The sequence below is a fragment of the Filicampus tigris genome, chromosome 15 (assembly GCF_054856515.1).
Source record: "Filicampus tigris isolate MCC_2025a chromosome 15, RoL_Ftig_1.0, whole genome shotgun sequence".
Lineage (NCBI taxonomy): Eukaryota > Metazoa > Chordata > Actinopteri > Syngnathiformes > Syngnathidae > Filicampus > Filicampus tigris.
Window position 1 is genome coordinate 15,476,835 of NC_141231.1, and position 27,534 is coordinate 15,504,368.

General features: G+C 40.4%; 2 protein-coding genes across 4 annotated transcripts in view; both read left to right on the forward strand.

Moving 5' to 3' along the window:
* The first annotated feature begins 431 nt into the window (after positions 1–431).
* hook3 (hook microtubule-tethering protein 3) lies at positions 432–18,604 on the forward strand. Of its 3 annotated transcripts, none has more exons than XM_086054105.1 (24): positions 432–611; positions 6,032–6,117; positions 6,285–6,357; positions 6,487–6,537; positions 6,784–6,916; positions 6,987–7,054; positions 7,270–7,332; positions 8,082–8,165; positions 10,470–10,633; positions 10,727–10,867; positions 11,038–11,125; positions 11,523–11,636; positions 11,733–11,843; positions 11,931–12,015; positions 12,118–12,187; positions 12,713–12,853; positions 13,078–13,165; positions 13,251–13,285; positions 13,405–13,487; positions 13,585–13,685; positions 13,783–13,887; positions 14,028–14,099; positions 14,457–14,593; positions 14,707–18,604. In XM_086054105.1, the coding sequence occupies exons 1-24, from the start codon at positions 555–557 to the stop codon at positions 14,717–14,719; spliced, it is 2,163 nt and encodes a 720-aa protein (XP_085910231.1). In that variant the 5' UTR covers positions 432–554; the 3' UTR covers positions 14,720–18,604. The 3 variants fall into 3 exon arrangements, with proteins under 3 accessions (XP_085910231.1, XP_085910230.1, XP_085910234.1); XM_086054104.1 differs by having other exon boundaries at positions 15,699–18,604; XM_086054108.1 differs by having other exon boundaries at positions 14,457–18,604.
* Positions 18,605–19,615: 1,011 nt separating this feature from the next.
* trabd2a (TraB domain containing 2A) overlaps positions 19,616–27,534 on the forward strand; it is a 65,721-nt gene continuing 57,802 nt past the window's right edge. Inside the window, exons 1-2 of the mRNA XM_086054341.1 lie at positions 19,616–19,931; positions 21,326–21,507. The gene's annotated coding sequence lies outside the window, so the exon portion shown is untranslated. The remainder of the gene's footprint in view (positions 19,932–21,325; positions 21,508–27,534) is intronic.

A 27,534-nucleotide genomic window follows, 5' to 3' on the forward strand; every position in this document is an offset into this window, starting at 1 on the left:
AAGTGCAACGCATAGTTTGGGAATCAACTATGAAATTCTTGCTCACTGGGTGTGATCATAACTGCAATGACACACTGTTGTCAAAAAGCAGAGAATATAGATCCTAATGCCTCTGTATTTAGGATTTTTACTGGCTACTTAAAAAGTATCAATCTTTTTTTTATGCCGTGCAAACGTAAGTAACAAGACAAAGTAAGGAGTGTAAAGTATAGATACAGTTTTTCCAATGTAGGCAGTCAAAGTAAGAAAAAACACTCAAGTAATGTACGGATATCTGAAAAATCTACTGATTTACAGTAGAATATTTCTACATCATAACTTTGCATTGCTGTACATTACTTTATGTAATGTCAAATAAAAGGATGGAAAACACTTGTTTACAGTACGACCGAGTACAGTCCAGCCCTCTCGTTCTTGTCTCCGCCCACCAAGCCCGCCTCTGGCAGACGCCGGTGTCAGATTGTGATACACCCAGAGAGCGAGAGACCTCGGGACCGTCTGAGGTTGCTAATAACTTTATCTCTATTCATCGATTCCGTCTGCTTTTATTTACAATGTCTACATCGGGGTCCTTGGATCGAATGGAACTGTGTGAAAGCCTTCTGACATGGGTAGGTCATCCACCACAACGTCCGGCATTGTTTCCCCCCCCCCCCCTCCGGCGATGATGGCTAGCTAGCAAGCTAGCATACGATGCTAACGTTAGCTAACGAGCTAACAGTGGTAACGCTAGGCGGCTGGAGGAAAAATGACACGAGCTCACGCCGCTGACGTATGCAGGCCAGCTGTTGGCTGCCTGAGTTGCTGATGTATTGTGCGCTAGCCGCTTGCAAGCAGTCTTTATCTGGCCAGATTAAGCATTTTGGTCAACCGGATAGTTGGCAAATTCCCTAATGGGTGTCAATTTTGTGACTGGCGGGTCAAAAGGTTCAGAAAATAAATACAGTCGAGGAGTCTTTCTCTCTTGGGATTGATCGTAGGACGTTGCACCCTCTGTCTTTCGTTCACAATTTGACTTGATAGCAGTCCTTCAATTGGTGTCTTTTGTTTATGAACCAAGCAGGAAAAGGCATCTCTAAAGCAGCATGCACTACAGCGTGTGCTCATGAGTGACATGTAACATAATGTATTCATACATATTATTATAGTATCATTGTCAATATACTTCCCACTGACTTCGCAGTAAAAAACGTATCACTCTAGCTTAATTAGACTATATTTATTATCAGCGGTGGGGAGAGAAAAATTGTACTCAATTAAGTGTACCCATTCTTTAGAATAATAAATCAAAATAATTACTATTAATTACTACTAGAGGGACAGTAGTACAGTGCTACTCAAGCACTGGGTGCGTAACTGCAGATGTGTCATTAAATTATTAAACACGTGCAACATTGTCACTTTAAATACAATAATGAATGGGAAAAAAGTAACAGCCACAATAAATGGTGTTAAATTAACTTTCTGTTATGTGAAATGGCACAATAAACTCACCGGGCAGGGATTACGTAGTACACTGCAACATGTTTTCCCAATTTCGTGTTAAGGGAGTTCTTGTAGGCTGAAATGTGGACATTTTATGCAGACACAGTTATACGTGTTGCTGTTCGTTTTTGTAGTGTTTTGAAGTCACACACTGTTGTTTCCTCTGTTGTTTCTGCCATGCTTCAGTTAAACTGGTCACTTTGGCAATGTTGCTTCTGTGTGGGGCCATGGAGACCTTGTGTCAGGTCATGTGACTTCCTGGCTCCATTGGACTGATGGATTGAAGTCAACATTGCTAGTAGTGCCTTTGGATTGGTGGAACAGAGTCACCTGACACAAGTCTCTCTGACAAACCAAAAACAAATCGCACAAGCGATCATACGTTCAGATAAAGTAGCGAGCGGAACGTAGTTCAATGTAACAGAACAAAAGTAGTGTTTATTGTTGACACTAATACCTCAAGTAAGAATAAAAATCTATCGCAAAATCCCCCATGCACGTGTGAAAATATAATTTGGTCCGATGAAACCAACCACTGATCATCACGGAAAGAACACCATAGCTGCAGTGAAGCATGGGTAGTGGCAGTATCATCATTTGGGGCTGTTCTTAACTCGAACTGGGGCCTCAGTAAATGAACAATTCAAAATAGCAATCAATGTGAGCACAGAACCTTCAGGCTTCTGCTAGGAAACAAACAGAAAAAGTTATGAAAAGCCCACTAGAACATCTGAAATTGATTTGGGGTTAATGAGAGGTATTTTAAATTGTGGCACGTTTGTGCTGACTCCTGACTTTTCACTCACAAAAATCTGCATTGAACGAGGATGTATAGGCTTTTTATATCCACTGTATGTGCAATGCATTAAAAGTTATAACACTATAACACCCAATTGTATGTACCGTAGGCACCATCAACAAGAATGCAATGCCACTGTATAAATACCAACACATTACTAAGCCATGTCAACAAAGTAGTGAAATGCCATGTTTTCGATAATACAAAGCCCTCATTGTCTGCAGTTGACAGTAAAAATATGCACTGTGCTAAAACGGAGCTTTGTCCAGCACATTTTGCTACTTCTGAACCAAGTTGCCATCTTACCATGTGCTTCAGTTCAATGTTACCAATAATTACCGGTACATTTTTGTCAGGGCAAAGTGCGCATAGAGTTCGTACGTCATTTTCATAACTAACTTGCATTTGTTCACCTGACTTGTCTCATCACGTGTGTCACGTCTAGGAATTTGTTTACTTGTTAACATACACTTAACAGCGCTGTTGAAACTTTTATTAACAAAGTGGCTTAATTTGCTTGTGCACCAAATTGCACATAAAACAGCAGTAAATATATCCTTGAGGTGGAATTTTAAAATTTGATTGAATTTGAGTTAGATAACTGTGTTCCACCTGACCAAAGAAACCACGTAAAGGGGAAAACAAACTAACAATAGGTGCTAGTGTCAAAGTGTCCTAAGTTCTACCGAAGCTAAAAGGTAACCTGGTGTCAGGGCCAGAGCAGTGAAATTCTTTAGTCACTGGTTGGTGCGCATATTTGTTTCAGTGCCACTGTGGGAAATCTTGAGTGCTCAATTGTGTCACAAATATCAGACATGCACAACTCTGGCTTTAAAATGTTTTAATCTTGGAGGCGCGTCAAGCAAATGTATTATGAATAAACAGGAGCTATTACTGTACCACATAAGTCATTTGGTGGTGGTCAAGTTATGTTATTGACATGTGGAAGTCTTGTTACCATAACATGTACTATTATGCAAATCTACTGTACATCACATCAAAACTCAACAAATCAGCCTTTCCTCGTTTTAGTCCCGGGCACACATTTGCCACATACCTGCGAACGTCACCGCCCAACCACAACAGTATGAGCACTTGCAGAATGTAAACATATCCAATACAAGAGCTGTATCTAAAATGTTACTCTTGCAAAGGCACTTGCAGTATTGCTACGTTTTCAGAGATGTCTTCACAAAGTTCATTAAGTGGTCGCAGTCTGTTGTGATGTGGAACTGTATTGCATCCTAATTTGAGCTGTGTTTAATATTTTGCTGAGCTCAAGTAGTTCCAAGTAAATTATTAAGAACACCTTTCATCATTATGCAGTTTTTTTTTTTTATCGGTAGTATATTGTGCACATGTTCATGGGGTTGTGGCTGGGCGGTATTTGTAGTTAATGTGAAGTGAGCACAGCCGTGGTGTCAATGTCAGGGACTGCTTACCTCTGCTTATGAAATGACTTTGCTGCTATGAGAAAAACTGCTCTTCCTGTTGGATAAAGCAGAATCGGAAGTCCAAACCAGTTGAGGGTTTTCTGGGTGTATTGCAGCAAAATTATTATCATAAACCAGCAATAATGTTTGTTTTTTAATAGAAAAAGCACGCTGTATATTAATCACATTTCAAACATAAAATGGTATCTCTTGCTTCTGTTTTTATGAAGGTATGACTTTACTGTCATGTTGTTTAGTAGTCAGAAAACTAGCACTCTTTATGATTGTACTTCATTAAAAAAAAACAAAGTAGTAAATAAATAATACAGACATTTGGATATGCATAAAAGAGACAGTCACAACTGCTCAGTAAGCTGCAGTAATTTATTCGTTTTTCACAGATGATAAAGAATATATGCCTGCGAGTATTGTCATATTGGTTGTTGCTCCTTCATTTGTGTTTGAGTATCTCTTTCTTAAGGTGTCATAACGCTGCGACAGTTCTGGTTAGCCGGGCCAGGGTGTTTTGTATTGTGTGCTACACAATTTCCTCCAACAAGCCAGTTTAAAATAATATTCAACACATTGTTTTTCTTTTATGTTTCTGTTGTTGTTGTTATAGGTGGGCATGGGGGTATTTATTGTGCTGTAACTCTGGAATGGTACCAAAGTAACTGTTCTTGATATGGGTTGGGCTAGAAACTTTGCTTCCCATGATGCCGCTTAATTTGGAGAAGAAGAGGAGCTAAATTATATTTCAAAACGGAATAGCCCTAATATTTGTTAAGTGGCTTTTGCTTACTTTTGTTCCATGACCCCCTTTTCATTGCCCGTGGTGATAACCCCCAACTCTGACCTCTTTTTAGCAAGCTAGCTAGTTGTTAGTATCAGCATCCAGCATGGCCTTGTGTACTGTATCAGTTGCTGCCTGGGATTTAGAAGGTTAAAAAAAAAAAGGGGCGATCTATTACATCAACACCGCTCAAAAATAAGTGTTGCCATCATGTGTATTTTATGGTGATGGCCATCAATTGCAAAGAATGCTTAAAATTCAGACGACAGCTGGGACGTCTTTTCAATTATTGTCTGTTAGGGCTGCCGCGGGTCTTTGTGTGTGTTGGTCGCATTGTACGTTTTGTTTCCTTCCACTTGTTTTCTGGGAAGGGAAGTGAGTAAAGTGACCAAAAGTATGATTTGCAGCCCTTTCCACCATGAAATTACGCTCGTTACTTTCATCCTTGAGCTCCTCCAGAAGTCAACTGAGCAACACATGAACTGGTAAAATGCTCTCACGCCCATTTTTGACAAATCATACCGGTTATGGTGTTTTAGTAATTTAGAAAAACGGGAAGTTTTTTTTCTCTCGATAACCCTGACACTGAGAAAACTTGCAAATGTAGCATCTTTACATAGAAAGAATACTACACGTGTACATCCTGTCATGGATAGTTTTGTGGTTCACAAAAAACGGATGACCTCGACTCAAGCTGTGTTACGTAATAAAGGGGTGTTGTTTGGGTTCTGTGTGCTGGCTGTTGGCCAGCAGGCAGTCTTGAGATATTTGTCTGCCCAGACGCAGATCCTCTCAAACCAGCTCTTGCAGTTCTTTTTAGATTAGTTGAACCCTTTTCAGTTCAATTAATCACATCTGTGCAGCACAGTCATATACAGTATGTTTTTGGTGTCGGAAATAGTATGAGGTCGTCGTCAGTGCCACTTGAGTGAGATTTTTTTTTTTTGATTGGTTGCCACCATTAATGTGACATGTTTTGACGTTTTAACAATGACTGAAACTAAATGGCTGTATTAATTCGAACTACAACTAATCAGCTTTTTTTTTTTCTGTATTTTTTTTCATGATACTTTTTGGAGGAAAAAAACCTCATGGTCTTTTGGGTCTTGTTATAAAATAGAGAAAATAACACACGAGTAGGAGTTCATTCTTCTCATTTCCTCCCTGTCAAATTTCCAACATTCCTGCTCTCAATTTCACCGCCTCTGTCACACGGATTGTTGACATGTGGACTTGTCATTCTGGGCCGCAGATTGATTTCAGCTTTAAGTAGAGAAATGGGTGAATGACTGAAATATTTTGGCATTTGAACTTGCTTCCATTTAATTCCTCTACATCTTTATAGATTGTCAGGTTTTGTTGTTAAATGATTGTTGTACTTTATGTTGAAATCACTACTGCTTTTATTAAATGCTGTCTATTGGTTACCCGATGTTTTTGTTTTTACATACACTTTGCAATTGAATTTTTTTACAGTATAGGCACAATCTAACTTGATCCAATCGTTATTTGTTTGTTTAGGTTCAAACGTTCGGGGTGGAGGCTCAATGCAAGACGGTCGAGGACATGACGAGTGGCGTCGTTATGGCGCAGGCTCTACAGAAAATGTAAGTTGAGAATTTGAAGTGTTGCGCTGGATGGGTTTTATTACCACAGTCACTTATTTGGGGGCGTCCTTGGGTGCTTTGTCACATTTGCAATGGAAACTGAGATCTTACTAGAATGCACATTTATTATTCACTTTAATGACACATTTTCGTTGTTCACTTTGTAGCGACGAAGTGTATTTCAATGATGCGTGGATTAGTCGAATCAAGCCAGATGTGGGTGACAACTGGAGGTTAAAGGTGAGGATCATTTTGAGTTAATAATGATTAATTAAAATAATCATGTCTTTTTGTCTGGTGCCCACTTTCTTTTCTATTCACTTAATGTCTTGATTAAAGTGTGAATCTGTTTGCATAAATTTGTTTCAGGTCAGCAATCTAAAGAAAATTCTCAAAGGTATCCTCGATTATAACCAGGAGGTAAGATTTTTTTTTTTTTTTTTTTTTTTGCCCTCCTAATCAATTTCCAGCCTTGCTGCCTCAAGAATCAATTTACTTTACCAGATAACATTTAGTGCAATAACATAATTGCCCGCGGTCACTGTCTGTGTTGTTTTTATGATCTTAAAGTGTTCAAAATCCTGCTCCTGCTGGTGTCCAATGCCCTGATCATTGAGTTGACTTACAAGGAAGCATTGCAATGAATAGCCTGCGCTCCGTTTCCAGATTCTCGGCCAACACATAAACGACTTCACGCTACCTGACGTCAGTCTCATCGGAGAACACTCCGACCCGGCAGAACTTGGGAGGATGCTTCAACTCATTTTAGGCTGTGCTGTCAACTGTGAACAGAAGCAAGGTGCTCACTAAATATTTGCACGTTTTGACAGAGCTCAAAACTCACCTCATCATTTTGTTTGTTCCTCTAGAATATATCCAAACCATCATGATGATGGAGGAATCAGTCCAGCATGTCGTCATGACAGCCATCCAAGAGGTAGATTTCGATTATCAGGCCTTTGATGTCTTTATGAAGCAGGCTTTGGCTAAGTGTTGGTCAAGATTCGGTGGAATTTAGACATTCAGACTTTCCCTCAAGTGCGCCTACTGTATTTTGTTAAATGTGTGGCTGGATTTCATCAGTCAACATTCCTGACTTGTGCTGCTCTACCAGTCATATCTTCAATCGTCATGTATTTGTGCTTCTGTCAGCTGATGAGTAAAGAGACTCCAGTGACGGGAGGGAATGACTCCTACGTGGATCTAGACAGACAGGTATGCACGCCTGCGATGACTTGATAGTTCTCATGACCTAATGGCAAAACACTTTGTCAAATGATTGTCTTCACATATTAGTAAAACCTGCATACTAATGGGATGTAAATGTGTTACGTGCTTGATTGTGTCTGGACAGCACGGTTCCCACAAGTTTTTAAGTCCTCAACCTTTGGTTGAATAAGTTAAGCAGCAAAATCCACCTGTTTTTAGCCATCTCACGGGGCGGCCATTTTGTCACTTCTGTCGACTGAAAATGACATGGCAGTTGCTCAGGGCTCAGGTAACGACCAATCACGGATCAGCTACAGAGAACTGGTGAACTGTGATTGGTCGTTATCTGAGTCCTGAGCAACTGCATGTCATTTTCAGTCGACAGAAGTGACAAAATGGCCGCCCCCAGAGATGGCTAAAAACGGCTGGTTTAACTCTTATTCCACAAACGCAATATTTATCAGAATGCCTTGCGTCAACTAGTGGACCTGCATAGAACATATTCTTGAAAAAATATATATTTGGGTTGAAAATAGTTAACTCGAATTAAAATTATTTATTTTCTGTTTGGCTTTAGTCCCCTGCTTTTGCTAAATCATTTTTGTATTCAGCGCAATTTCACCACTTTTAACATGCATATACATTATATATGGATATTTACATTTACAATTGTGTGCTTGAATTTGACTTGAAGAAACCCTGCAGGCAAGTTGAGCCTAGAGCAAATGAAACTAACAATTTCTTTGCATTTTTAGTTGAAGAAGTCTGTTGAGGAGCTGAACGAAGCTTTGGCCACTAAGGAGGAGATTTCCCAGAGGTGTCGTGAGCTAGATATGCAGGTTGGTTTTGTGTAATTCTAATTCAGGTTTTTTTTTTTTTTGTGTAGACTTTTTTTGGTTTGTAAGTCACAGTGACGAGAGCAGTTTTTCACACCTACCATTAAACTTATGTATCCTTGATTTATTTTATTTATTCATTTATTTTCCCCGCTCTATTTTGTGTAATCACAATTACGTGTTATCTTCACTTGCTTTTTCCTGCTGGTTCTTACCACTTATCAGCCTTAAAAATGCTATTATGCCTGCCTTCAGTATGTATCGCCACGGCAGATGATCAACATCAAACTTTTTGCATGCATGCATTTCCCGCCAGCCCTAGAAATGAGCTGTGGTTTAAAGGATTATCTCATCTCCTGTTGTGTTCAGTCTGTTTGCTCTAATTTCCTGACTATTTCAATTACTTTGTGCCTTGCTTTAAAGGCCCTCCATGTTCAAGAGGAGCGCGATAGACTGAGGTTAGAGTTTAATGAGCTAGAAGAGAGGGTAAATTCAAACTTTATTTCTGCCTCTTTCTTCCATTCATTCTGTGTGGTGTGTCTAATAAGAGTCCTGGAGGTTTTTTTTTTCCAGTTTCTTTTCAGTTTGCTTGCATTAAATGACCCCTTCCGTGTTATCTGTGTGTGTACACGTTTGTGTACAACTATGCACACGTCTACACACGACTTGAAATATACTGACCAAAACTGCAGATTTGTCTCATGTGTCAGCCCTCCACAACTAATCTCCTGTCTTTTCCCCTGTATCACGCTTTCCCATATCAACGGTAGTGTAACGCTGGCTTTGCAGGCCAGGAATAGGTTTTAAAAAATTCTATTGCGTACAAACATGCATCTCCACATGAACACAGGTATTTATAATTTGTATTTATACTGTATGGAAGGGGTGCAAAAATCATTTTCGTCATGCGCCACTTTGTAGTTACGGCCTCCCTCAGAGGGCCATTATGACGGTAAAACCAAATAAATGTTTAATCGTCGCATCGTATTATTCGTTTGGAAATTAGAAGTCAAGGATAATCATTTGCCCAATAATAGTTCAAGTTACTGTGAAAAGGGTAACAAAACATTTATTGCAAAATCTATTATTTATCACAGATGGTAATTTAGAATTTTGGTACAGATTTTAGCGATGATCATGATTTGCTTTCGCGGGCCACATAAAATGATGTGGTGGGCCAGATCTGGCCCCCGGGCCTCACGTTTGACACCTGTGCTATATAGCATATTTGAAAATGAATAAATGTTGGTGTTCTAAATTAATTGTTACTATTTGACCTAACCAAGCAGAATTTTGGTTGAGTAAACTTGTACAACTCCTTTGTATTTTTTTTTCTGTGTTGACATTATGATCACATCAGATGACATCAGGAGTCACTCCAAAATCAGTTTCCTTTTTTTTTTCCCCCCTACTTTGATGCACGTCCTCCTCTCACGTCACAAAATGTCTTTCTTTCGCTAATAATACCTGTGTTTGTGTGGACATAGCCGTAAATTTGAAGATAAATCTATATTTAGAGACACGTAGCATAGTAGTCATGGACTAAAATTAGGATGAGGCTTGCACTTTGCTTGGTGTGGAGTTTGATACCTTGTCTATCACGCAGAGAAGACAACATCAAACCATATGTAGCCCTCTTTGTTGATTTGCCCTGTTGAGGATTTGCCGTGTGTTTGCCTTGTTACCAGAAAGGATATTGCAGTGCAGCGACTCTTTTAGATGTCATCTAGGGCTGGGTGATATGGCCTTAAAATAAAATCTCTTTTGTTTTCACAAAAATTTCATTTCGATTTGACTTTTTTTTTTTTTTATCACCTTACAGCAAAAGTATATGATAGTTATTCAAAACGAGTTTTGCTTTTTTTTTCGAATAAACTGATTTCTCCTTGTGCCAAACAAGCGTTAAACCAATTTTTCTCAGCAGCATCATTTTCCCAATGTCTTCCACTGGGCTGCTTTCGTGTCATTCGGAAAACAGTGTGAAAATGATTGCACTGATTTTGTGGGTTTCTTATCAGGATTTTAGTCGCTAGTTAGTATTCTGAAAAATAGTCGTTAGAGAGGTGGGAAAAGTCACTAAGCTAGCTCGTCAGTATTTGCAACCATGTTGTTAACAGTATGTAAGTAGCATCAGTGGAGAAGCACTTTAAGCTACGGAAGCCGCTAAAAAAAAGAATCGATAACTAGCGCCCTGATGAAATAAAAATGTTCATTTATAGATAAAACTGATTCATCACCCAGCCCTAATGTCATCTATCTTGAATGTATTTTTACTTTAATGGCATTCATTTCACCTTTGAACTTCAGGTCGCAGCCCTGCAGGAGGAAAAGAGTAGCTTGCTAGCGGAAAACCAGCTTTTAATGGAGAGACTCAACCAGTCGGACTCCATTGAGGATATAAACAGCCCGGCTGGCCGCAGACACCTCCAGCTCCAGACACAACTGGAGCAGCTACAGGAAGAAACATTCAGGTGTGGCTTTACAACACAGAGAAACGTTATTAGTCTTCTAAAAGAGTTGGAAATTGTATTATAATGCTGGGGTGGGGGCTCACGATTTTCCAGGTTGGAAGCGGCGAAAGACGACTACCGGATCCGTTGTGAGGAGCTTGAAAAAGAACTCTTGGAGGTGAGGTCACAGAATGAAGAGCTCACATCTCTGGCTGATGAAGCCCAGTCACTGAAGGATGAGATGGATGTGCTCAGGTATGCAACCTTGTTGGACGTGTCGAGTAGTTCTCGCTATTAAAATGCACACTTAAATGGTGGGGCGGGGGGGGGAAAGTTTTGAAACGATTTGTCTTGGTCTGATTTTGTTATATCTCCTGTCTACCAGTATCTGACGGAGAATAAACCACGTATTGTTTTTCAACCAGGCATTCATCAGACAAGGTGTCAAAGCTTGAGGGCACAGTAGAACACTACAAGAAGAAACTTGAGGACATGGGACTTCTCAGGAGACAGGTATCGTATACAAACACCCGCTTAAACCCTTTTCCACCCACCAGTTTATTGTTTGTTTTGTCTTGTATATCCATTTGATTTCGTTTCCAGTGCCAAAAAGTTGAATGCTCATGCAGAAATTGTCTTCCTGTACTAAACAGACACGTACAAAGAAGGAAGGACATTGTCCTCCATTGTTAGTCTTTGTGTACCATGCATCTTTTCACTTGTTTATTATAAATCTCGGTTTACCATTCCAAAAAGCATAATTATTCTGAACTGCTTGAAATGTGAATCCCAATGACATGATTAAGATTGACTATGAATTTTCTTTGCATAATGTTCTGTGCATTAAAAAAAAAACACACACACACACACGCGGGCAATATAGTCACATTTCAGTTTCTATTTTTTTCAGAGTAAGCTTTTGGAGGAAAAGAACACGGTGTTAATGGAAACGAACATCAGTTTAGAAGAAGAGCTTCGAAAGGCTAATGCTACCAAGGGCCAGTTGGAGACATACAAGAGACAGGTAACGCCAAAGGGCAAACCTCTGACACGTGTCGTTACATATGCGACTCATGCTACCTTGCTGCGGCGGTGATCGTCTCCCTTCCGCTCTGTGCAGGTGGTCGAACTTCAGAACAGACTGTCGGAGGAATCGAAAAAGGCCGACAAGATGGAGTTTGAGTACAAACGTGTCAAAGAGAAAGTTGACTCCCTACAGAAAGAAAAAGATGTAGGTGCAATATTAAACACTTGTTTGATATGCTGATCAAAATCCAGAATGGTTTTTTATGTTTTTTTTTTTTTTTACTTCATGTAGCGTATGCGAACGGAGAGAGACTCTTTGAAGGAGACCATTGAGGAGCTGCATTGTGTCCAAGCTCAAGAGGGACAGCTTACGTCAGGTACAACGCTAAAAATGTGGCCAAATTTGCCGAGTCTCTTTAAAAGGTAGGCTTCGTTATGGCCTCAATAATAAACAATAACAAGACCGACTTTTTGCCCAGGTCTTCTCCCACTTAGCAGCGCCGACGGCTCTGATTCGTTAGCGGCTGAGATCACAACGCCAGAGATTCGGTATGTTCTCTGCACCTCACGCCTTGTGTACCTGAGTGACGATCAAAGATATAACTCAAAAGATCTTCTGGGGGGACATAAGGTCTGAGCCGCTGTTCGTTTTGTAGCCACATGCTTTGTAGCCCATTCTGCTTTCCGCCCCTGCCGTTGTGCGTTTTATGAGTTTGGCCGAAAAAAGCGCTCCTCCTTAACTGAGTTATGTAACAGCAACATACGCGTTACATCAGCCTGACTACTGCTTTCCAAGAGGGATATTTTGTGCTGGCTGGCCGCTTTTTTTTTTTTTTTTTTTTCATTACATTTTTTATTGCTCTCGCTACACATGTGAACTCTAAAGTATGTTGCTCGAACTAACGAACCCCCCCCCCGCCCCCGAACAGAACCTAATACCGATGGTTGCTTTCATTTTTAATCCCATCAAGCCTAGTGGCTCGGGTACCGGCGAATGAAGTGGTTAAAAATGGGATTAGCACTTCTCATTGAGTTCTCAACTTAATTACCTTTCTTCGATGCATTTTCACACAGGGAGCATTTAATTCGCCTACAGCATGAGAACAAAATGCTGAAGCTGGCTCAAGAGGGCTCGGATAACGAGAAGATTGCACTTCTGCAGAGTCTGCTGGAAGACGCGAATAGAAGGAAAAGCGAACTGGAGACTGAAAACAGGTCAGCAAAGGACATGGAAACAAGCTTACTCTGACAACTATTTAGAGCAGATTACTCACAAAGTAGTTTTCAGAGAAAAGTCAGATATTACCTCCATACACTCACGGTAACCTGTTCACCTCTGTGATATCGCTGTGATATTTAATCAAATACGAGGCGATAATCTCCGTGCGGTGTTCAAAGCTATGTTGTCCAACTGGTCTCCGTGCTTTACATGTTTGCAGGTTAACCAATCAGCGCTTGATGGAGGAACAGAGTCAGATAGAAGAGCTGCAGAAGAATCTTCAGGAACAAGGCTCCAAAGCGGCTGATGTACGTAATGAAATGTTGTGTTTAATAGCCGTATGTGTGCCACTGGAATTAAGTTGCGCAACAGTACGTCTCGTTCACATTTCAGTCCTCCATTTTGAAGAAGAACTACGCCGAGCACATGTAAGTAATTGTTTTATAGACTCACCACTCGGCACTGGTCATTCCAAAATGTAATTGTTATTTAAACTGGGCCATGAGTACAGTATAGGCTATATTCCTTTCTTTGTTCTCCTCACCAGGGAGAAGCTACAAGAGGTGAACAATGAGTTACTGAAGAAGAATGCCTTCATTGATGAGATGGAGCCCAAATACGCGGCCAGCTGTGAGTTTGCCGCCTTGTGCACCCGAACTTGTGGCTGCTGTCGTCTTTGGACGTCATTTAAGAAAATGTGGCGACATCTGGTTAAATGTGTCGTTAGCTCAACGAGTGGATGAACTGGAGGAGGCCTTGAAAAAGAAAGATGACGGGATGAAAGAAATGGAGGAGCGATATAAGAAATACCTGGAGAAAGCCAAGAGCGTGAGTATTTAAAAAAAAACACAAACAAAAAAAAAACATTAGTATCAATTAAAAGATAATAACAGAACATGTCTAACTCATTACATTGGGTACTCAGGTGATTCGTGCCCTGGATCCGAAGCAGAACCAGGACTCGGGTCCAGAGGTTCAGGCCTTGAAGAACCAGCTGCAGGAGAAAGAGCGGATGTTGCACTCGTTGGAGGTAATCGCTTAGGATTTCCGACAGAAATAGAGTAGCCATTTTGTAGAATGACTCAAGATAGGACTGTGTGATTCTGTGCTACAGTTTAATTTGGAACATTTGTTCATGTGTCAATGGGTTCGTTTGTCTTTTTTTTGCAGAAAGAGATGGATAAGACGAAGAGCCAGAGGGATTACGAGGAGAAACTGATCGTGTCGGCCTGGTACAATATGGTAAGACTGACGTCAACAGGTTGGAAAAAGCAGCGGTCCAGGGAATTGAATGGATGGAGAATTTATTTCAGTGACTCATTCCTTCATAAGCACTGTTTTCAATTGTAACATATGTACATATGGTTTACCACTAGATGGCAGTATAAGGCTAAGCGAGCAGATGTTTGCTAACAGCTGATCTAGTGGAAAAGATCTTAACTTCTTAAAATCAACACATGCACAGTATTTCCCCCTCCCCCAATTCATCAACAGGCTGGTGATCAGAGATTCCTGCTGTGGCGTCTATTATAAAAAGGATAAATTACCCGTGGATTATATATTTTGTTTAATACTCGTCTTCCCATTTTTTTTCCCCAGGGAATGACTTTCCAGAAGAAGGCGGCTGGAGACAGACTGGCCAACGCGGGCTCTAGTCAGTCTTTCCTGGCCCGCCAGAGGCAAGCCACCAGTTCCCGTCGCGCCTACCCAGGCCACGTCCAGCCTGCTACCACAAGGTAGAAAGGCAGAACAACGCGACAGAAAAAACACCTTACAAAGCCCTGAACTGTTCATTTCATCTTCTCCCTATTGATTTTGTTTTTTTTGTTTTTCCACCCTTCCTGATCAGATCCGTGAGGTAGAGATGCCAGGCAAGACTGCCAAAAACGTTTCACCACTTTTATTCCCCGTCTAAACTTTTCCCTGACTCAAGTGATGGCATACCACACGCAGGCCAGCATTATTCTATCAGCAGGCATTATTAATGCAGTACTCGTGCACAATTCTACCTATATCAGTCTTAAAAGTTTCCGTCGGTTTTTGAAACCTCCTACGACTTGTATCAATTTATTACGACCATCCTCAGAAAGGAACCAGTCAGACATCTTTTTTTAACACTAAACGAGTAAAATGTCACCTCGGAAGTGTTGGAATGATTTTGGAAGGTGCAACTTTAGAACGGTCAAAGGTTTCACCAGCGTATACTCGGTTCTCTCATTAAACATTTAGTGCCAAAATGGAAAATAAATATAGAATACTAAATACGATAAAGACAAAGTGTCGGAACATCTGCATCTCCTGGAAGTGGAAATTGAAGAAAGGACGGAGCGGAGCACACACATTTTTCTTTTATTTCTTTTATTATTTTTTTTAAGTCAAGGCTTTCATGCAGAACAACATCCATGGCTCACAATCTTCATTTTGAAAAACTGACGCTGTTAATTTGTCATCTTTGGAAACCCAAATGTGACATGGGGAGATTTTTATTTTATTTCTTTTGTGGCCAAGAAGTACTCATTTGTGCCCAAAAAATGAGGTATAATGCAGTTCAGACCTTCTCTAGAAACTGTGTACTTTTTGTGTTGTTGTTTCTAAAGTCTGGTGTGCTCCAGCGCACAAATGAGTAATTGCTATATTTTATGCACGTTATACCCGTTTCGTGGCCACAAATGATCATTTTGTGCGCATGATATATATCTAAACCGTGGCCACAATTTAAATTGTTTTTCCCACATCACATCTGGGACACAGTAGTTATCCGCTTAAATCAGATCCCAAATTTGCTGCTAACATCCCTGCTATCTGACCGTTATCTACTCTTCTCCTCCATCCCCTTAACAGCAATATCCCGGCATGATCGGCACACCAGTGACCCGGCCCGATACGGCCTGGCCCGTCTGTGGTCTGTGCTGGCGATACCCGAGGCGCACGATGCATGAAATGCCTGCCTGCCGACCCTTTGCATGACTTTGCATTGACTGTGAGTTAACCCGGCATACAGCAACAGCACAGCATGAGCACTAACAGCCCTCTGCAGCATCTCAATCCTCAGGCGCGCCACTAGGGGGAGCCGCGGGAAAAGAAAAGACTTCGCTCCTCTCCTCCATATTACTTCATTCATTCATCTCTTGTTTTCCGCTTCCCTAACTCCCATCACTGTACCTTTCTTGCTCCTCACGGACATGCCTGCTCGTGTTTCCAAACTGCATCAGGTCTGTTACAACTCCATCTGTTACGAAGGCCTGAGACAGGGCCAGAACAGCACAGTGACATCTGTCCTGAATACCTCAACAGCGTTTTTTTCCACATGTTCAGTCGTGAATTGATGTCAGTATTTGAGAAGAAAAAAAATATCCTTTATATCGAGATTGCCCCTCCCCCAGTTTGAACACTTTGTCATCATGTAAAAAAAAAACAAAAAACAAAAAAAAAACGTATGAAAGGCATAACCTCTCCCTAACATGTGACCGAGGGCATGCTAACTTGGCTTAGGCATAGGATGGGGAAATGTTCGTATTCGACACACAAGTCCACTTTTAAGTATTTTTCTAAGATAGAACATGTCTGATTAGTATGTATTTTGTGATGTACTGTTGATTTGATACATGTATATAGTGTACTTGAACATAAAGCAGGCATCCTTTGCGTGTTACCAGAAGTAAGTATTCACACGTCAGTCATCTGTGAAAAATGGAGAAAACTACATTAGCTTATGTAGGCTAATGTATAGTACTTTTTTTTTTTTTTTTTACCAAGAAAATCTAAGCAGATGGAAATCCCTCTTAAAAAAAAAAAACAAAAACTTTTTTTTCCCCATTAGGTGCAACTTATTACAATAATCATGACAAAATGATCATAGGTCAACTATCCTGCAGCATCACATTGTACATTTTGCGTCACTTTTTAATGCGTATTTATATTTTATTTGCAGGGCTTAATATGTCAACAAATGTTCAAGGGGTGGTGACATATGCATGTTACAGGCATAAATGCATACTTTGTGATGGTTGAATCCTCCAGTTTAGTGCCTTTCTTACTGGTGCGCTGATTTTGAAGGCAGTGTGTGCAAGCTGACCTTAAAAATCTGTTCTTTTTGTGTCATTTTAAAAAGAAAATCATAGGAAATGATCGCCTCCACATATTCATAGTTGATTATAAGCGAGAGTTGATGAGGACTTGTCTTTTTCTTATTTTACTCAATCATGTGTAACGGTTTATATTATGCAGTGCATTTTTTTTTTTTTTAATCTTACCAGGTTATTTATTCTTGTGCAGACGTTTTAGTTAACGATTCATATGACATTAAATTACTGTTAAACAATTGTCCTACGCAACGAGGAGGTGGTGTCCTGCCGTGCTGGTCTTTGTTGAAGGGGGTGTCACAAAGCTAAACATAGAACGGTCAACATGTTTGTTGCTTTTATTTCTTTACAGGGATGACAACGTTTTCAGGTCTTAAAAGGATTGTTCAGTCTCGTAACAAGAAGAGCACATTTTAAACCTCCAATTACCTTGTTTTGGATTTACTCTAATTCTCCAAATGAGAATATGTCATACTTGTGTGGCTGTTTTCTCACTCGGGAATTTAAGAAAACGCTCTTTCAAGGTGTTAACAGTCATTTGCAGTCCATTGTAAATGGATTTTAAAAAATGGAGTGGAACCTCCAAAGGTGAAACACACTCTCTTCCTTGATTTGGTTAATTTCTCAAACATTAGCCAGTTGCATATGTTTTTTTTTTGATAATGTTCAAACATAAAGAACATTTCAACTCTGAAAAAATAAAACCTTTTGATGGACAGGATGAACAGTGCCTTCCTATTCGTTATACTACCTGGTGGTGTTTTATTTTTAGTTTGTGTCGTGTAGTATTTCTGCTAGTGGTATTTAAATTAGATTTTAATAATTGAGAGCCAAACATTTTTTATGTCACTGTAAAGTCCTTGGTTATCGCCACCCTTTTGCCATGATTGGTAGACTTATGTGTTGGCACAGAATAGTTTGTTTGAACCCCACATTGTGCCACTTTGGGTGTGTTTGACTTTGCAGGTTCCACAATATTTAAATGTCGCCAATTACTCGGCAGTCAGGACACTATGCAATTAGGCACATCCGCAGAGATCAGTGTTGATTTAGCCGAGCTAAAGAAGATAATGCAGATTGTCGTTGTTGTTTTTTTTTTTTTTTAATTCATCTGTTTAGTCTCTTGTTTGTAAGCACCTTTTATTATTTATAATGATACCAAGGGAGGAAGTTACATGATGCAACTTGATCTGATCAATTTATTTGGCAGACCGAGCTCTAATTGAGGCAACTTTTGATGCTTGAGCCAATTGTTCATCTCAATTTAGGGGTTCAGCTACTTAAGAATTTGGTGCATTGCATACATGCCAAGTTAGATAAGCACCCTGTGTCCCTTTTCATGTTACTGGACTGCTGACTGAACACGTGAAATGCACACGTACACCGTCAGACTGTATAACATTATGCAGTGTTTTAATTTTTTGGGGTTACTCATTTGGACAATGAAGTTGAAACTAACTTTCCATTTGCCAAGTTTTCTATTGCTTGTATACAAACCCACTATGTACATAGTCAACGTCTTGCAACTGCAGTAAGAGGAGGCCTTGAACGCTTTTAGGGATGGTGATAAAAGTGGTTGGATGGATAGCATCTATCTGATAATGTGCTTCCAACAATGTAAACTTTGAAGACGGCACTGTAAATAAAGCTTATATTCAAATATAATGTGCTTGTCTATTATGGGTCTAAATCCACAACACGACTTTTTTATGTAGCCCTTAATCACAGAAAAATCTCAAAAGGCTTCACATGCCTACATTTGACAAATATTAACATCCCCAGATATTGACCCCCATGAGGGCAAAGAAAAAGTCAACAACAACAACAAATGTGTTACATTGGCTGTAACTAAATGAGTACATGCCTTCAATGGAGCATTTTAAACATGTCATGACTTGGATAGGTTTTTGCTGTGATATGATTTCATTTATTAAAAACCGTACAAATTGATATTTCCTACTTTGATACAATCATAATTATGTATGCACCTTGTGGCAATTTATACAATTTATACCTACTGGATATTTAGTCAAAGTGTTTGTAATAGTCAACAATAAATGGTATCGTAAGTAAATCTTTTCCTCCCAACAAGCCAGCCTTTCACATGTCAGTAATAGCAATAAACAAAAGACAAATGCCAGTTTTCCTGATTTTATTCCCTGATTACGTGGAGCGTATCCTGTCCATCCTTGAGAATGAATCCTGGATTCCCTGAAAGGCTCAGACATGGAAAATGGAAACTTGCCACCATTCATGTATTCTTCATTCTGAAGAGCTTCTTTCTCTGTCTTTTGCCTCTGGGTGTGTCCTCTTGGCATGTCGAAGCAGTGGTCCAAAGTCAATAAAAGACACTCTTCTGGTTTTTCACACGTCCATCACAACTGAAAGTCTTCTTTTTTTTTTTTTCCAACCAGGCTTTTGTGTGTTTTTTGTGTTTACCTGAGTCATACAGCTTGCAGCATTTCACATCTTTCTACATACAAATTCAGCAAAACAAATGAGTACATTCATTTATAGATTTAATTTTCCAAAATCTATTATTTTCCGTGGCCAAAGAATTAACACGGATGTCCTCAAGCTGTAAAGGGTCCGAAAGTTGTCCGGTAACCTACAACCGCATGACCATTGTATCAAAGGGCCAAACTATGTACTTTAGTTTTGTGAATGCTTATTGTTCAGTACACCTCAATTACAGCAATTACAAAGCCAAGATGAAATATGAGCGTTTACACAAAAAAAGTGCGGGCGGGCGTTTGAAAGGAGTTTCAACCAAGAGCGCTTTTAACCCTTTCACAATGGTAACTATAATTGGCGGTGATTCAGAAGACGTTTTCTTTTATATGCGTGCGTCGAAATTAGCACAGTAACGCTTCGCGGCTACTTCAGTGAACCATGCCTAAACGGAGTTCATTCACAAACTCTCTACCTTTAGCTAACCAGCTAAAGGCAGACAGTTTGCGATGTACAATAAAAGAGGATGCATAGTTACAAGGTAAGCTAACAGTTAGCTTAGCTTTTTCCATTCCTCCTATTTTCCATAGTCGTGTGTGGTTTCTCTGGATGTTCAAAAATTGGTACGCATGTACGAGGCTTATTGGTAGGATTTTGGAAATTTCCAAGTGTTTATTTTGTGATATAAGGAAATTGCAATCCGTCAACTAAATTGGACTTAATGCAGCCCCGGCTAATTTGAAATACAGTTACTGTATTACCGTGACACTTTAGAAAATACTTAATCGTGCAGATGAATGTATGAATATAATATATAAATTATTTATACAATATATAAATAAATCCTGTCACGTGGTCTACTGTGGTGAGGTTCAACATTTTTGAACAGTATTGTGATATATATGTCAATCTATGTGAATACATTTGTTAGCAACGTTAAAGAATGAGATATTTTACAGTTTACATTATTCCATTGTATCCATTGTTTTATGACAAACAATAGGGAGGGAGATTGGCATAATTCGGGCAATGTAATTTATTCCCCCCCAATATAATATCAAGTGATCCATCAACTGATGCCTGACTCCATACAAAAAAAGGAAACCTTAAACGCTGCGGTAGACAAACCCCTCATCTTTTTACAGTTCGTCTCGATTCCAAATGCGTTTAGGCCACAGAGAATCATCATATTCATCAGAAGAGAAAAAAATGACAGTGAGAGACATTTATTGAGCGCGTGAAGACACCACAGGCAGACAGGGACAAATATAAATATAGTAACTAGAACCACTGCTGCGTTTCCTTAAAAGCCTCTCATTTTTTTTAGTGGCTACTGGAAGTACCACAAACGTCTGTGTGTTCCATTATCACTTCACTAAAGCCAGACATGCTCAGATAATTGGCAAAAGTATTAGGACACCTCATCATTATTCTATATTCATCAAATGTGTGATCTAAGAGTGTCTGTGGGAATTTCTGTCGTATCATCGAGATACCATATCATCGAGAAGAACATTTATGAGGCTTCCATGGGTCTTGCTTTGTGCATTGGACTCCAGTCTTGCAGGGAGAGAAAAGGTCCTTCCCTAAACTGTTCCCGCAAAGTTGGAAATGGGGTTGCAAAATTTCCGGGAATTTTCGAAGTGGAAACCTTCCATGGCAATTACTTTTACAGTAATGAACACGTATAAGCAAGTTTTTGGAGGGGTAAATATCTTCGTCATCTGAAAAACATCTTTTGTACAACCTTATTGAAAACAAGCACCTTTTCTGCAAATTCAATGCCCTGGAATGCCCCACCTGCAGAAATTTGAGCAGCTACCTCTGTCAAAATGTTTAAATCTCAATTTAAGACCTGTTTAGACTCTCGCATTTGGTTAAACCACACCTAGTATGCAACTTGTCTCATGGCCTGCCTCACCCAATTACGTCTAGATTTTGGCCTGTTTTACTGCCGCTTCATCTCTCCTCCCCCCGCCTTCCTCCACTGCTCAAAAGGAAGGCTAAGTGGTGAAGAGTAAAGTGAGGATGTTGCTGTGGAAGATTCTGGATCGACTGACTGGTCCGGGATGGGTCCTGAGGACAATCCACCTACCCGGAGGTGACTAACGACAAGGGTATGTCGTTGATTTTTGTCGGCCTGTCAAACCCTTTGAAACTCTTTTATGATTTAAGGGCTATATACATAAACTTGAATTGGCTTACTTAAAATGTGAAACACACCCCACACATTGACTGCGTTTACATGCAGCCAATAGAACTTTTAAAACCCGAATATTGGCAGCATTCTGTTTTTAAAAACCATGTAAACGGGCGCAATGACCCAAATATGCCCTTATTCAGGTTTTAAAAATTCCGAATATCGTGCCCGGGTTACTCCCTTTCCAACCCAATTATGCGCGCATGTATACGCAATCCGAATATTCCGAATGCACGTTAGACTCGTGATACAAACACTCAACAAAACCATTAGCTGTTTTAAATGTGTCCAGTAACAGGACAAGCTTTGCTTTGTTTGCTAAATGGCTGTCATTCTTTTTCACATCACACTTGTGGAGTCTGTGGCTTGGTCGTGCTTGCTGTTTACACAAATAAGGGTTCGCGATTGATAACATCTCATGAGAGATAGAGGGAGAGACAAGTATTTGTCTTGCGAAATAAACCACATCAAACTCAAACTTAATGTTCTGCTTTCAATTGTTTGAGACAGGTTGTTTTGAAAACCCAAAACTCAAGCGGGTCCACTCGGCCCATCAACACTGGCTGAGTAACAAAAATATGAACACTATACAAGGGTTAAAATGATTAATGGCAGATAGCCCCCCCCCCAAAAAAACCCCAACATTTGCGAATGCAGAGGGTTCACTGAATATAGTATTGCAAACCGAATCCTTTTTCTTTCCCATGGAAAGTGCCCAACTTTGAATACAGTAGTTCCAAAATTCCCAAGTATCTCCCATGTAAACATGTCATCTATTTACAAACCCAAGTTAAAGACGTAAAATTGTCCAAAATATCCTCACAAGATGAAGAATTAATATTCAGATATAATTAAGAGGTGAAAAGCTGCTGTCACTTGATTAATTAACAATGACGAACAAATGTGAAGAAAACTAATCACAATCGCAAACGCCGCAAAATTCATCTTGAGGAAAAAAAAAAAAAAAAAAGCTTTGACACTTTTGACCGACTTCAACATAAATACCCAGAAAACAGTCACGCTCACAATCTTGTCTTTGATATTTCAAGCAAACTTACCATGGATGCCAGATGTTCTTGTTTTTACAGCACGCCTCTTTCCAAATATCAAAGTAATTACTGAGACATTCCGCCGGGAAGAAAATCAGAGCGAACGAGAGCCTTCTATTATTTCCACGCAACATTGGCCGACAATGTGGCCTTCGCGGCGCGAAAACACAATGCTCTCATTGACACACGCAATCAAGACACTCCCAGAAATAATGTTTCAGCACTTCGCATCTGACACGTACTCACACATTTGATCTCACAAAGCGTTCCCTCCAACACAAACACTTCGAACGCGCGCAAGCCACCGCCGCCGCTCGTGATCATTTTTTTGGCGCCGCTTCACAGAAGCGCAGGTGAGGGGAAACTTAAACCCCGCGCCCGGCCTGTTGACACAGTCGGAGTCAGGCGGAAGACAGGCGCGGCTCTTAGGATTCTATTGACCTCCGAGCGCACAGGCCAAGCAGGATGACGTGACTGACAACCGCCGCGGACGCGACGCCGCGCTCGGGTCAAGTTGGGATAAGATGTTCTTTTCAAGACAAGAATCCCTTTCATTTTTTTTTTTTTTTTTTTTTTTCTTCGCTCTCCCGATCCCTGCTGCTGTTTAAACACATCGAGCGGAGGTGTTGATAGGATATGACGAGCCGGCAAAGAGCAGCGATGCGATTTTTCCAAAGTTAGGCGTTGCTGCCATGTTCACGTCCCTCTGGTACGCTGATAAGTTTGCCATTAAGAGCGTGAGGGCAAGAAACAAAAACAAAGATAACATTAATCATTCATGCACCCTTTCAACACATTTCGGGTTCGTGGCTAAGTGTGTTCTGTGTCACGTTCAATCACACTCTCCAATGCACTTACACAATATTACAGTATGAGGTGGAACCACAGTGAAGTCTGCTGTTCTAACGAGGATTCTTTGTTTATTTAGCTTAATCAGACGTACGCGGTCCTGGGGCACTGTGAGTTGCGGCAGTGGTCCCCAACAAGCGGTCCGCGGCGACCAACTGTTCAGATTTCCTCTCGCCTACTCCACTAGGAAAACTCCGCTTCATATTCACAACCGCGCCAGCAGGTTGATTGTTATTTTTTGATTATTGAATTATTCAAGTCATTTTATGCAAAGTCGGTCGTATTCTCATCATTTTTTCGATTGATCAGGTCCGCAAAATAGGACATCACAGCAAACACAATCTCGTTCACTCCAGGGACATTTTAAGATGGCGTCGTGAATAATCAAAGGTTTCTCGGCATATACAGTCGGATTTTTGTTTTTTTTTAAATGCCAATATTTTTTGATAATTCTGTTTTCGCCTTGTCATTTTCAGTGTGGTGAATGACATTTTAGACACGTAACGCAAACACTCTCCACTACCCCCGCCCCAATCGTTTTCTGTGTTTTGAATGTTCATAAGCGTTTTGGGGAGAATTTTTTGTGTTTAATTGTTATTATTTTGTTCTCAATGCAATTCAGCGGGCGCCAATTATAGGTGAATTTTGGCTATCCGTGAGTTGGGACGGTCCCAATCGGCTGTACACTTCAAGTGTTTGAATAGAATGGAATCTAATCGAATCTTCCGATCGGATCGGTGATCGTTTATCTTTTTGTTTTTTGTTTTTTTTTACACTTGCTGATCAGCTCGTGTAAAGCTTTGATTCTGATCTGATGTCTTGACAATGCTGGGGACATATAATTCAATCTTTTTGCCTACTCCGGTTCAAATGCTTGACACGACTAATCGGATTTATGAACCGCAAATGTCTTGTGCAGATGCATCATGCCTAAATGAACGCTTTTACAAAGTCTCATTTCTGTCGACGTCTTATACAGTTTTTCCACACAAATCCGCACGGAGAGTGCATTGCATGCTTTGTGATCCTAAAACCCAATATTAAGTCATCAACTGTCTAAAGCTTTTAAACAGGAGCCACGGAACAAACATTCGGTTGAAAAAAAAAAAAGCAGATTCATAACAGCAGGCTCTTGTGACGATCATAATATATGAGCGCATTTTGTGGTAAGACAAATGGGGTTTTGATCGGAAAGGGTTTGTCCACTTCTACCACTATAGATTTAAATGAATTGTTCTTTGTCGTACTTAAAGATCATCTTGAACCTCTTCATAGAGCCACAGCGGGGTTTTTTTTTTTTTATCTATGGATTGATGAATGTTTAGTTTAGACATCGGGACAATAATCATCTTTGATTGGGGGATAAAGCCCGCTGTTTTGTTTTTAGGCCCGGCTGGGTGCAACCACTTTGAAAGTCATCTGGCGCTAAATTCAGTACATGTAGCTCAAGATGTCACAGGGCAGGCAATCATCTCCTAGAGAGGCCGGATTGATTGGGTTGATATTAGCTCTAATTGGCTCCAGCCTTCCAAAATGGGATTTAAAAAAAGAAGAAAAAAAAAAAAAAAAAGACAGTCAATACGCACGTGCCCGCGCGCACACAAAACAAAAGGAAAGATGTGGTTTGCAGAGGATTCTGGGACAGTGATTTCATTTGCAGGTGGTTCATCAGGAACACAGGGCACGGGGGGGGGGGGCATAAACCACAGGAAGTCACGTCACAAAATGCGCTGCAGACACGCTGAGGGATCGCCAGCTAATTTCACGTCACACAGTTGCAAAGATCCACTTAAAGTGGGTTAAAGTACATACTGTAAACAGAAGTGTTATTAGTTTACTTCTCCTCCTTTAGGTTCGTTAATTGGTGCTTTTTAAACAATTGTATTTGAATAGCTCAACAAAAATGTTAATTGTAGGTAATGCTGTGTTTGGTATCTTTTTTTTACATGACTTTTACAAGGTAAATGCCGACTGCATCTCTAAAAAATATATAAATAAATAAAAAAAAATAAAAAGTCATACCCCAGAAAGTGAAACCACCTCAAGTAGAGTTGGAGAGAATGAAAAGTTTTGAATACGAAATAAACCACATTAGACAAACTCGATTATATGCTTTTGGTTGTTTGAGACAGGTGGAGCAAAGGCTGGTGGGCAAAACAATTCAAAAATCAAAAGCAGAAGAAACACCATTAAGATCAGGCTGAGGGCCTGTCCTCACTGAAATTTTTTTAATGTTTGCAGCAACACAGAAACAACATTTTCTCACCCAAGAAGTACTTTAAAAAGTAGTTTAACTTGTAAAAATGTAGTCTTTGAGATGTAAAGGTCCACAATGGCCTCAAACAAAAATTCCTAATTGTGTCACAGAACCCATCTTGCGTATCTGATCCAGATGTAAATATTAACATGTTGTTTTTTTATATGTGTATATATATGTATATATCTAATGATAAAATTGAAATTTTTCCGATTGATGGTCTCTGGTCATCTGTTCACATGTGATCAATTCCGATCTGCCGCATACTTGTGCCACTATGTTAATCAGAACAGTCGTTTGACACGCGCAGATCGATGTGATCGTGAACATTTATCAAGATGTAGTTCAAATGTCTATTGAGCTTAAACTGGACCCGCTTATTGTTATGTGTTTGCGGCTCAACTCGTTGGCAAGGCTCAAGTTTTTTGCCATTCTACAGAAGTGATTCAACTCATGTAGTGGTTGCCGACTCGCCATCTGGTCATCTTCTTCTTCTCCTGAGTTGTTTATAAGTGTTTTTTTTTTCTTGGACAAGGCTATTTCCTGAAATGGCTCCATCTTGACAGACATGGCTTGAATCTTAGAACCAATTCGGACCAACCACAGACACGGCTTGGTAGGGTACCAGTCTTGATGATAATACAAAAGAGAAACTTTGACACTGGCTTTAAAACTGAATTGCCAGATATGACAATCTGTCTTGCAAACGCACCCAGGAATTTGCAACGTGAATGTTTTGAAGCGCGACAACAGAACACGGGGTGAAGGCGGTCGTCATGTTACGGTTGCGCTAATTAACTACATAAGTTTGGATCAAACCATTGACTCTTTAGCGTACGTGGCATGTGTGTCAGACCACAAAGCCGCCGGGGACATGGTGGGTTCCCGTAAATGTTTTTGTACCGTGAACACCACTTTGGCTTTGATGCTGTGGACTAGCGCTGTAGTCACACAACTACTTCCATCCCAGCTGACTGTGAAGCGTCAGGCTTATGGTCCGACCGGTCACGTTTGTGTTTACACAGTATCCCATTCTTCTACGGGTATTTGTTGCTAGTCAGCCAACACGGTTGGGTTGGTCACTCTGGAACAAACGGTATGACCGAGACGATGCCGCAAGTGGGATTGAAGTCAGGACATACTGTCCAATTCTCTCCACTCCCAAAGTCTGGCGGTCGTCTCTGATAAACCCCGATCTGCAGAGTTGGAAGACATTGGATTGCCGCTGGTTGCAGAATCTCACTGCGAGTTACTGCAATGAAATTGGCTACATATACATGGACGCAATTTATTCAGGATAAATGCCTGATCGGAATAAAAATGCTTCACGTACACACCCCATTCGTCCCACGCAGGAGGGACGATTAGTGGGACGAACTAAAATTGTTTAGTCAGTCCCTTTTTTTAAAACGTGTCGTCCTCCGTCCCAAAAATGAGCGTCCGTCCGGGACGGAGGGTCGTACCGCCTCTGCCCAAAATGTGTGCATTCATATTTTCACGTTCCAAGTCCGCGCGTCGGCGTCCAAAACTATCCAAAGGCAATTCCCCGTCTTCCCAAAACGGCGCTAATGTGATACGTTTGTACAACAACTGGGGACATCTTGATTTCAACTTGGTGGTATTCTGGGCCCCCATGTGGAGGAAATCAGTCTCACTTCTAAGCAACCGCACACACTCCAGCTACGGCTTTTCAATCAGAGTTTAATGCACTGTGAAAGAAGCGGGACACGGTCGAGATAGCTAACCATCTGTAATGGACTGACTCACAAGATGTGGAGCTGTTGTTACT

Bases quoted from the DNA above. Each gene is read 5' to 3' on its own strand.
- hook3 (XM_086054104.1), top strand. From the start codon at position 555: ATGTCTACATCGGGGTCCTTGGATCGAATGGAACTGTGTGAAAGCCTT. The intron at 6,917-6,986 runs GTGCTCACTAAA...TTGTTCCTCTAG, and splicing joins CAACTGTGAACAGAAGCAAG to AATATATCCAAACCATCATG. The intron at 13,888-14,027 runs GTAATCGCTTAG...TTTTTTTTGCAG, and splicing joins GGATGTTGCACTCGTTGGAG to AAAGAGATGGATAAGACGAA.